General features: G+C 40.8%; 1 protein-coding gene across 1 annotated transcript in view; it reads right to left on the minus strand.

The window, feature by feature from the left end:
• Positions 1-12,518, minus strand: part of FGD6 (FYVE, RhoGEF and PH domain containing 6) — a gene marked incomplete at its 5' end in the record, with an annotated part of 91,078 nt that overhangs the window by 59,467 nt on the left and 19,093 nt on the right. Inside the window, 3 exons of the mRNA XM_065421358.1 lie at positions 910-940; positions 1,037-1,104; positions 6,534-6,675. Coding sequence (XP_065277430.1) covers positions 910-940; positions 1,037-1,104; positions 6,534-6,675 — 241 coding nt within the window. The remainder of the gene's footprint in view (positions 1-909; positions 941-1,036; positions 1,105-6,533; positions 6,676-12,518) is intronic.

Here is a 12,518-nt window from a genome sequence, read left to right on the forward strand (position 1 = left end):
CAAAAATATAACAGAAATCAACAGGTGGTTTAGTAATAGTTTTGTTTCCTGTGTTAGAGAGGATGTCTCTTTTACAGGCACAGAAAAAACGCATCCTTGTTTCCAATCTGGCAGAATGTGCTGCACAAGAGACTCATTAGGTAAAAGCAGAAATGTTTAATATGTAGAACTACCTCTCCTTCCCGCCCGGGGAAAAACTACTCAGGAGAGGCAGAGTGAAGAAAACTGAAAAAATATGATTTCTTATAACCTTTATCAGTACACTCTTGTGATGTAAAAAAATTGTGTACTCTTAACTTAGTAGTTCTGTTTATACAATCCATTTCCAATACTTTTTGCTGTATGTCTTCTAATATGTTAGAAAGCCAAACTCCAAAATGCATACCTGTAAAGAGTTATAGCTCAAAACATACAGTACTATGATGATGACTGCAGTACAAAAGCCCAGATTTAAATAGATTATCTAAGAATCAGGTAAAGTATTTTTACATACATTGTACATATTCAAGTTGGTAAAAAAAAAATAATTTTAAAAGGTTTTTTTAATCAAAAATTTTCATACTACTATTTATGGAGAAAGAATTATTCTTGCCGAACAACCAGATAGTTCATTAACAAATAAGGAGCTATAGTAAAACAATTAGGGGCATATTCTAACATTTAATCCAAACTCCCAATAGCTTACATGGAAATTTTGCATGAGCATCAAGGGGGATACCACCACACATTTACCCACTATACTTGTTAGGGAAAAATGCCAGCAACTTAGAATTTTTTTTATACTGCTGCCTAATTAGGTTTATTCAGTGTTTTAAATGAGGAAATATTAAAGAAAATACACTTCAGTACAATACTGTGTAAATGCTGAACTTTAAGAGAAGAACATAAAATTTTTTACTAGATACTTACAATGTGCAAGAGCTTTAGCGCATCCACAAATCTGTTAGAAAAGTAATAAAAAGCAAATAATTACTTTTTTGAACTGCAGAATTAAAATAAACTGAGTAAGTATTTTGAGTTTAGCATTAACACCTACACTTTCTCCGAGCTCATGATCTCCTTGGCAATATGGTAAACTTTCGTTTTCTTTCCAGCTGCTTTGCTCTGCAGATAAAATTACATGTTACACTGTGTACTCACAAACAAATAGCAAAGATCAACTTCAAGCCAAATTTCCTACCAAAAATATCACTTTATACTGCTCCAAAGTCTACTAGTATTCAGAGATTACGTCTTGTGAAATTGAATTTAGAATATAATTGGATAGAATGATGTGTAAATGCTAATCTATAAATAAGCACTAGCATCCCTGTCTAGAAACTCTGGAAAGCATCAGAGCCCATACTGAAAGTGACAGCTGTCAGCTATTGAAAGAAGTGAAGTGTGGATAATACTCTATATCCATAATAATTTAATTGGCTCATTTGTGAATACGGTATATAAATCTGCAGTAAATTCAAATGGGTTTTAGGAACATTTGTCAAGAGATGAACACAGATTTTGTTAATTTTTTCATGCTGCTTTTAATAAAGCCAAAAATGTAACAGGAAATAACTTTTTTCTTTTCAAGGTAATACTAACTATTGAGAATCTGCCTTATTAAATCTAAAAAAAAGAACTAAAATTAACTACAATCAGATTTCTTTAGCTAGCAAGTCTACTGTATAGAAGAAATGTAATCTTTGTAAAATAAGAGATCACTCCTGAAACACATGCACACACACAAATATATGCATACGCACCCCTCAACATTATATGATAGCACAGGGCCTGAATTATAATAGTGTTCTGTTTAATCCAATCGCCGTAGAATGCCACTCTCATTTTTTCCCAAGCCAAAAATATGAGAATTCTCACAACCAACCTCCACACCCAGCTATCTCATCTGATATTTTAATCCTTGAATTGTTATGGGATCCCTCAAAAAGAAAAGTGCAAAATAAGTGTAAAATACTGAATCCCCAGTCTTATGAGTGTAAGAGAGAGAAAAAAAAGACAGAAATATGAATATTTAAGATACTGGCTAATAAAATGGAATGTGGAATTATTTGCATTACAGCACAATTGCACCAGATCCTGTACAAACATGTATAAAAGGCACCAGAGAATTTACAATCTGAGGCCCAGGCCCTGCAAGCTGTCACCCAACAACACGGAGATGATAATCCCTGTGATAGACTTTTGATGAGCTCCAGTGAAGTCAATGGAGCTCCATGTGGGTGGAGGAATCGACCTAGACAGAGTAGCTTGCAGCATCAGGGCTAAAGCTTAATACCAATTCCAAGAATGTGGTACAGCAAACAAAATGAGGGCAAGCTGACAGGCATGCAAAGATGCTTTTGCAGAGTCTAATTGTGTGTACAGTTTGCTTTTTTTTTTTTTTTTTTTAAACTATATCTCTATAGTAGCAGCCCTGGCTTGCCACCTGCTTAGCAGTTATCAGCTGGCTCTATGTCTATTAACAATGTAGGTTTTCCATTACAATGGGGAGTTAAAGGAGAGATAAAATGAAAATAAATCATAGATATGCAGGTATGCAACACAGAGAACAAAACAATAGCAAGCTGAAGTTCTGGTGAAATCATATGCAGAAGAGTAGTAAAAGAGCAGGCACTGAGTGATTTACCTTAAAACTTTAGCTGCTTTGATTACACTGTTATATACTTGTTAATGATGTTTGAAATAAGGTTACAATATTTCTCTTTGAAAGGTTCATGGCTTCATTTCCTATTTCAAAAAGGTGATTGTAATGCAGATGCAATCCCATACAATTTTATTTCTATTAATATTGTAGGGTGTTACATCAATAATTAAAGTGACGGTTTGCTGATCTCTAAGAATTTCAGAAGTCATACACTGTATGTTTGTTATTCTGATGTCCCAGGCACTGTCCAATCCAAACAAAGGTAAGGACAACACATATCCGGCTAAAGGACTACAAAATCTGAGAAGTTAAATTCTGAATGTTGGAGGGATAGCTCAGTGGTTTGAGCATTGGCCTACTAAACCCAGGGTTGTGAGTTCAATTCTTGAGGGGGCCATTTAAGGAATTGGGGTAAAAATCTGTCTGGGGATTGGTCCTGCTTTGAACAGGGGGTTGGACTAGATGACCTCCTGAGGTCCCTCCCAACCCTGATATTCTATGAATTTGTTACCCAACTAGTAGGGATGTGAATTTTGGCTGGACATATTCCTGGAGGTTTCCTCATGACATAATCTTTAATTAAAGATTAATCTTTAATTCCTGGAGACTCCCAGACAATCCTGGAGGGTTGGCAACCCTAGCAACTAGTGAAGCTACAAGAACAGTAACATGTTGCACTTACTCAGTGCCATTTATCCAATGACCACAAAGCGCTTTACCAATGTAGGTATCAGCCCTGTTTTATACATGGGGAACTTGAGGCACAGAAAAGCAACTTGCTCAAGGTCACAATGCAAATGAGGGTCCCAGCTGTGGCCAGAATCCAGGAGGCCTCATTTTTAGTTGATATTCTCCCACCAGTGCCTACTGGCATCAGTAGCATTGCTAGACCCCAAAGTACTAATGCTGCAAGCTTTGGTCTAGATTTGCAGTTCTCCTTCGAAGAGCAACTAGCATATAAATTATTGACAGCTGGAAACCAAATTGTTGTTTCTACAATCCTCAGCTAGGCCTTAGTATTTTAAATAAATAAATAAATTAATGGAGAGATCCTATCTCCTAGAACTGGAAGGGACCTTGAAAGGTCATCAAGTCCAGACCCCTGCCTTCATTAGCAGAACCAAGTACTGATTTTGTGCCAGATCCCTAAGTGGCCCCCTCAAGGATTGAACTCACAAGCCTGGGTTTAGCAGGCCAATGCTCAAACCACTGAGCTATCCCCCCACATTGAAACAAGACTATTTCAGCAGTGAAATCCTAGCTCTCCCATTCATATCGATTAGGTTTGTATTTAGCAAAGCCCCCATATTAGCGTCTAGAAATAATCACTAAAACCAACCAAATTCAGGACATTTATATTTATACAAGGATAGGGTGCACATCCTTCTCTCTCTCTTTATGGAGAGCATAGCTAACACTGTGGGAATAAACTCACATGCAGTGTGTGATTTTGCAAAACAATAACTGTCAACACTCTATAACTGACAGTTGCAAACTAATTTAAAAGTAATGATTACACAATAGTAAAATACTAATGCAAACTAAGCATGAGCTGAGATATTGCCCCTTTGTTTTGTTTTTTTTAACACCATTTGGAAAATTTTTCTCCGATCAGCTGGCACTGGAAATGCCACACTGTGTTTGTTCAGTCAGAAGACAATCATTTGGAAGGCAGGAGGGTTTGAAGCATAGTCTTCAAATTTTGGGCCTTGAGTTCTCTCAGTTTTCAGGTGATAGAACACCTCAGTTTTTACCCTTTTTTCTCAGCAGTTGTTTACTGTACCCGCTATTGTGGGTGAGAAATATCATTAGAGACTGGATATGTTTGCCAACAAAATAAACCCACCCAACAGCTGATTACCAATGCAGAGATTGTTTCATTTTCCCCTGCAGCTGCAGGAACTGTTAGAAGTTTCAAGCAAGAGGCAGATTGTTGGTAACGTTAATCTGCAGCTGTCAGAGTCCACGCGCCACAGGCCAGCTGAGCAAGTTAAAAACCAGATGGTTCACCACCCGTTCTGAGTTACATGAAGGCAAGAGTATAGTCTATGAAACACGAGATGGTTCATGAGCGGAGCAGCGTTGCACTGTGTGTTTCTAGGAATGCCCTTCTGAATCTTGTGAGAAAGATATTCACATTGGGATGTTACCTGATATACCCACACACAATTTTGGTTAGCTACACAGGAACAGGCTGGGCTGCCGACTCCCGCCGCACCCCAACTTACTCAAGAGAAAAGTTGATTTATTAAGATCAAGGTGTCAGGGCACTAGCAGAAAAATATGAGGAAATTCAAAGCGGTTACACAACACTTTCACCTTGTTGAACATGAGCTCTTTTCTTTCTGGCAATGGGAAATCCTATGTCGAGTTCTCCTTGGCAGGCAGGTGTCTGAAATAACATTCCACCACAGAGCAAACAGATACTTGCCCTGTAAGGAGGTGAAGAAGCAGCAGTCCCAGCCGGGCTGACGGAAAGCCGATGCCAGAATCTACAGCCACGCAGATTTCAGGGATGCTGGGAAGCTGACAGAAACCTCTAATGCTTATAAGAAAAGATGGCAAAGGAAGCCCCTAGGAAAGGAGATGGAACCCCAGATCATCAACTGATTAAAAAAGGTTGCTTTATTACCCAGTCACCCTTGGCTTGAAGGAGGGATGGAAAGAGGAAATCACATAGGAAGTGTCTTCCAAAGACATGCCATCCAGCACACACAGCAGTGAAGAGAGAACCAGAACCTAGGCATCATGGCTAAGGTGCCTCCAGGGCACTTGGGGCAGAACAAGCCTGCTAAGAAGGATCTTGTGGAGAGCACACAAAGGAACACGGTACCTCATTACTTTGAAGGCACTGAATTGAGGCGCTTAAATGGGCAATGTGCCAGCTAGGTAACCAGGACTAGCAGAGAGAAGAAAAAAAACAAACAAACAACCCTCTTTAATGGGTACCTCTGCATTTGATAGCGTAGATACAATTAGGAAAGCCCAGTAGTGTGGGCCAGAGCAGTGACTCTTAAATCCAAGAAAGAGGAATTCTACATTATCCCCAAAACAGGGTGAGGGTTGGGCCTATATCTACTCTGGCCATTGGAAAAGAGCAGCTGAGCACTGGTTAAGAGGCAGGGTCTCATAGGTTTCAGTCCAAGGAAGCTAACGATTTGTGGACTGCGTACTTGCCCCAAGACAGTTTACTGATTTGAAAGGCGTGTGTGGCTGGACACACCTTGTCACTGAAAAGTAGCCTTTCCTTCCTCAACACTTGGCTGGAACACTCCTATATCACAATAGTTTCACCTGCCCATGCCCCTAAAACCAATGAGATGGCACTGGGAAGGGCCTCAGCAGTTCTAGTGACTTGTTTTCCAGTCCCTACCCTTTGGCTTCTCCAGTCCTGGTAATCAGTTTCCAATGTTCTTCAGTTCACCCTGCAGAAAGCAGGAAACTCTGGGACTCAAAGGTCCAGAGCATGAGATTAAGAGCTTTAGTAAATGTGCAGTCTAAAACATGCAGACAAAGCAGTCAAGTTTGACTCTTTCACACTTTACTTCAGTTTGTAGAACTCTACATATACAGGTGGGTGGTGTGTAGGACTACAGGCCCACAACTCTTTGAGGTGTTAAGAATGAATTAATGGACTGAGCAGTGCACAGTTTTTATGACTATTTCTAAACATGGGTTCTTCACATCAAGGACATTTGCAAATCCACAGCAAGTATGAAGCTTTAAAAAAAATTACTGTTATCAGGGTGCAAAAAGCATCTGAAAAATGATGGTTTACATTTATACAACAAGACATTTCTTATGTAGATATTCCCCAAATTCCCTTTACAAACTATATGAGAAACTAAAAAAATACTGACGAAGTACAGCTTTAAAAATCAAAATACACCTGCTTATATTCTTGAAGATCAAGCTCCCCTTTGCTAGAATCGGAATTTGTGTCATCGTCCTCATCAGAACTGTTGATAATTTCTTCATCTGACTGAATCTCTCCCATCAACACATTGGAATCACTGTGATCTTCTGATGCCCTACAAGAAAAAAAACCCCAAACACATAGTTGGTTTATATTAGCATAACTTTTAATTTTTCTTTGAAAAACTATCCATCAGAGCAATGGGGCTAACTGTTACTAAAAGTGCTGAGAGCCCTGGAGAAGATAGAACAGGATTTTCCATAGAGGACCTATGATTCTGGAATGCTGTATCTATATTGGTATTTACACAATGTTCATTGCCATAGCAGATGAGTGCCATACAAGTTAAATAGTCAAAAGGATTTTATGTTCTTTACACCCTTCACAGATGCCAGAGTTGATCTTCGTCATCCTCCACGGCAAAGCTTGAAATTCCACCCCCTCTTGCTAGCGTGTGTATAGAAGTAATATATTTATTTCATGTGCCAGAGCAATAAAGGGAGATTGTCATTTTTGTTTCTGTTTTGCTCTGCTCTCTTTAATGGCACTGGGGTTTGTTCTATACATGATGCTCAGTTTGACAACCTTGTTTGGGGGTTTTTGTTTTGTTTTAATTAAAGGCACACAAAGACATTTGGGTATTGGGCACCCATAAATGTTCAGGCTTGTTTATCAAGGCATGCACTAGTTAAATAGTTACATGAGGTTGAAATTAATGTTACAGGGAGTCACTTCCATACCCACTTTTTTTTTTTTAAAGGAGGCTGTAGAATGTACATTTTTGTGATCCATAAAATCAATGAAAATAAAAACAGTGATATCCCTTTTAGACAGCTGTCAAAACTATAAAATATAATCAGGCTCTGTAGCTGTACACGCATTATGGAGGTCTCAGTTCTCATTAATTTTAGCCATATTTGTAACCTGTACAGATTTTGTGCGACAAGTATGCATACTGATCCTATGAACAACCCTCCTCCTCTAAACTACCTTGACATCTTCAGTAAAGGTCTTAAGAATGTTTCCCAGGAAGAAAATTCAGAAGCAAAGAGAGAGCAAGGAAGATACAAATAGCAAACAGACTATTGTAAATCTACTAAGCAGCTCCTTATAAGAACAACATAGAGAGCAGAGCCTAAAATGCTCTGATAAACTCACACAGACACATGTCAATTTATTTTAGCCTGGGGGGGGGGGGGAGAAGAGAGAGAGAGATAAAGGTATAGCAACATTTTCAACTATGGAATTAAGTAGCTAATAATTTCAAGTTATACCAAATCAATACACCATTCATCGGATCAGCTTTCAAAGCCAGCAACGTGCTGAATGCCCTCCTGTCCCATTTACTCCTATGGATGTAGACAAAGAGCAGTTACTTACCCTACAGTAGTACTTGGAGTTCTTCAAGATGTTACAGTCGGCGAGGGTCCCACTATAGGTGTGTATGTGCCTCATGCAAGCGACACTGGATGTTTTTGTACATCAGCATCCATTGGGGCCGTGCATGTAACCTGTGCCTCTCACAAGAGGGCATGGGCATGGGGAACCATGATTTTCCCTCATACCCTCACAATTCAAAGCCCATGCCGGTGAGGATTCCAAAAAGTGGGGATGGGGCACAAGTCCTGTGATCCACATTTATATAATCTCAAAGAGCCACACTAACCGTAGAGTAAGTAAACATTCTTTCTTCTTCGAGTATGTCCATATGGATCCCACCATCCCAGTGCTGATGGCTGGCCAGCAGCATACCCTCAGGACAGTGGCAGAGAGCACCAGCTGAATCAGTCAAACAATGAATGAAGTTCCACTCTCCTGAACTTGGCATCTGCCCTGGCAGCCATGTCAAGGACATACTATTTCATGAAAGTCAGTAGGTTACTCCATGTTGCAGCCTTGCAGATCTCAGGCTTTGGAGTGGAGCCCAGAGCTGGAGCGCGGAGCAGCTCTGGAGCAGTGGAACTGCAGGTTTTTGCCTGGAACTGGCGGAGCCGGAGCAGAGCTCCAAAGCCCTGCAGAGACCAACACATTTCAGAAGCAAGCGAAAGATGCTCTAGTGAGTGTGGCTTGATGTCTGAAGAGAGGGGCTCATCAGCCAACTGATAGCATTGCATGCATCCACTTGGAGATTCTTTGCGATGAGATGCCCTGGACAGAATGAGCACAAAGAAACTGGGAGACAGCAAAAATGGCTTGGCCCTATTAAGGTAATACTATAAAGCTCTGAATACCGTGTAGTTCCTTTCCTCCCAGAGATGAACCAGTTTTGAGCTTGGAGAGACAGGATGAGAGAGGCAAGCATTACCATATTGAACTTCAGGACAGTGTAGGTGCTGGTTCAGTCGCCTCAGCTCTAGGATACGATGAAGACCTCCTTTCTTCTTCAGAATGAGGAAATATCAGGAGAAGCTGCCTCTTTCCCTGAATTCTGTTGGAACCTCCTGTATGGCTCCTAGATGAAGCAACAAGGCCACTTCTGATTGCAGCAGGCTTTCCTGAGGAGAGGTGCATGTAGGGGGTTATGAGTGGAACTGGATGGGAGAGCCACGGGCAATGATCGTCCTGTTACAACTGATCATGCCTGGTGGAATGGAGGGAGGTGGATTCTGAAAGTAGTGCTCATTCACTGGATTGGATGTGGCTCTCGAGCAAGCTGTCAAGTTTGCTGGCATGCTATAGGATTGGGATGCACTGATCAGGAAGAGGAAAGGCTGTGCCCTCTGCTTTATCTTGGCCTTTTCCTGGTCCAGTATTCAGGATCCCTGTGTTTGTAAGACAGTGTCCACAGCTTCAACTGGGACTGAGGGCAGTAAGGCTTGTGGTACAGCACTGAGATGCAAATCCCTAGACAGCATAAGGTGGCCTTTGAGTCTTTCAGTGAGTGCAGAGTGCTGTTTGTCTGCCTGCTAAATAGCTCCTTGCCCTGGAAGTGCAAGTCTTCAATAGTGGCCTGTACCTCTCTTGGGATACCCAATGCTTGGAGCCATCACGCTCTGTGTTTCATCACCATGGTGGCCAGAGACTTTGCAACGGTGTTGGAGGCATACATTACAATGTGTAGTGCCAACCTGGCCACCAGCTGACCTTCCTTAATTATCTTTTAGCTCCTCTCTCCTGTCTAGCAGAAACTTTGTGAGGAAGGGTGTCACTTGGTCCCAGATTAGGAACTCATACTTGGCCAGTAAGGCCTGGCAGTTAGCCACATGCAGAAGAATATGACTTTCTTCCAAAGAGGTCGAGTTGTTTTGGGCCGTTAGTCCAAGAGTACCCCTAAGGACACTTCAATTTCTCCTGTACTGCTGACATGACCAAGGAACCTGGGTTGGGGTAAATACTTACACATCTGCCCAGAAAATGTGAAGCAAAGCAAGCATCTGCTAGGTATGTGTGACTTTCCTAGACGGAGCTAGTACTTACTGTGCCCATTTTTTAAATGGATTAGTCCATCACAGGATGGGCAGGGCTCGAAGCCCACAGGTTTTGAGTCCACCATGCTAAAGAGCTCGGGGGGAGGGTTGTCTAGCCATCAATACTTGGTCCAGAGGGTTGGATAAGATCACATTGGTGCTCAGAACTTTGCAGAGTTAGGCTTTCACACAGCAGAGCCTAGGACAACAACATTTTATACACCTCTGAAATAAAAACCATGTGCGCAGTTAAGTCAAATGATATTTCTATTGTTCATGCTTCTTAAAACCTTGTCTCTCGTTCCATCCCAAACAGTGTCTTTGGGGACTATTTATTAACATTATCGATGTTCCATGTTATCGTTGTGGACTAGAGTAACTCCCTGGGGGACGGTTACCACAGCATCTCCAGGAACTTAAAACGGTGGGGGGGGGGGGGGGGGGGAGATTATTGCAGTCCTGGGGACTGTAAACAGCTTTAGAGAAGTACCGCCCCTGGGATGGTTTGCATATACAAGTTCAGATATCAGAGGCACAAGGAGACAAAGAAAGGGCTTTTGGTATAGAAGGCTGAGTTTAACCTGGCAGAGGCGCCTTCATTTTGATGCAAAAAAAAACAGATGACCTTGTGTGTAGACGATACCCAACCTTGCTGAAGAGTTGGAAGACCTTGAACCTGCCAGGGTCTCCATAGGACTGATGTGGAGCTGTTGGTAAAGTGTTTATATCCTTTTATTGTTTTATATGTTTTCTCTGGATGCTTTTGTCCTCAAGTAAATGAAAGAAGAGTGTGGCTATGTTACTCATGACTGCAGTCATTCACTGGTCATCGCTCTTGGAGAGAAACAAAAGAACAGGGGCTGGTCATTAGTCAGACCTGCCAAGAGAAGCAACATGCATTGTAGAGGCATTATAGCTTAAGTCTAAAGAGAAGGGAGAGGGATGTGGATCCCTGCCCAGAAAAAGATGAGGGCTAGAGGCCTGAGTGGGCATTCCTGAAAGAGACTACAGAGGGGATTAAAGGTGCAGTTACCCTGAAACTGCGACAGAGAGCATATCTATAGCTCGAGAACAGATGATAAGAAATTGTTTCATTCTATGCCAAAAACAAAAAGGTAACACACTATTGTCATAAGATTGTGGTCTAACCCCCCCTACCCCCATATTTCTACCGGTAATGCCAGATGCCCTGCACATGGTATAATTCTGTCAAACTGGCAAATCTGTACTAAAAATATTTTGCTCTACTTCCTGGATGAGATTTTCAAAAATGCACAGGGAATCTGGAGGCTTGAAATCCCTCTAGGTAGCTCTGAAAATTTCAGTCCTTATGTTTTTACTGTAATTTATCCAAAGTCCTCAATATCCAAGCTACAATATAGACATATAATTTACACTTTACATAAAGTCAAGAATTTGAACTGATCAGCTTTTGTCAAAGATAGAGAAAAATAACGCTGCAAGATAAATTACATTTTATAGCAAAGGAGACTGAGATCTTTTAAACATAGGTTTCTGAAATTCTATGATCCCAGGGCTGCCCAGGTCACCACTGGACACTTTGAAGGGGTCAGTCCTTCACATTTTGAAAAAATTACCAAATTCAACCTCGTGGTACACTTGTGTTAAATTTCCCCCTTGGACAAAGGTTTGTCTGGATCCTTCATGAATGAGAAAAAGAATGGACATAAAATTTATAACAAGATTTATACCAAATATAAAACAAAAAGCAGTTTAAATTGTACAATAGTATAAATAACCATATTAGAAACACATCCTTTTTGTCATCCGTTGTATTTTGGAACATACCTCAGACTGTAGATGCATCTCAGCTTCTTGAGTGTATAGGAAAGTCAAGAATATCTGTTATAGTTCTAAAGGTCTCTTTAAGACCATCCGGATCCAGCAGAGCGCTCCAGGAATATTTCTTACGGCCATTTTATTTTTAAACAAAAAAGAGCTAACCATCCCAGCTGCCATACTATCTCAGAGTAATTCCTGTTCATCTTTACAGTCCATTCATCATGCTACTCCCATTTCCCCAGCTCCGTGGGTCACTGCGCAACACAACCCCTCATATTCTTTTACCTCAGTAGTTTAACCTGGGGATGACACTTCTCTACAGATTAATAACGAAAATCAATGCCCATTTAGCAACTTTTGTAGACACAAATATCTCAAGTGTTCATGGACCCAATGGCAAGCCCATTCAGAATGAAAATACTTCCATGGGCTTTTGATCAGCCCCCTGCACCCCCCAAAAAAAGAGAGATCTGAAGATTTCAATATTTGGATTTAATGGATTTGGTACTTTAATCACATCTTAAAGGCAGTCCTATACATATAAGCTTTTTAATGAAATTTGAGTGCATCTTCATTTAGAAAATTCTTCTCTCCCTTGTATTGTATGCCTCAATCTTTCCCTCATGGCCATTTTAGCTTCTCTGCCCATGTGCCATAGTTTTCTTCTCTTTTTCTACCCTCTTATCCTCTTTTTAAAACTCTGCCACCATGTATTAATTCCCGCTAATAACCCAATTTTGTCAAAGCT

Source organism: Emys orbicularis, chromosome 1 (assembly GCF_028017835.1).
Source record: "Emys orbicularis isolate rEmyOrb1 chromosome 1, rEmyOrb1.hap1, whole genome shotgun sequence".
Classification (NCBI taxonomy): Eukaryota; Metazoa; Chordata; order Testudines; family Emydidae; genus Emys; species Emys orbicularis.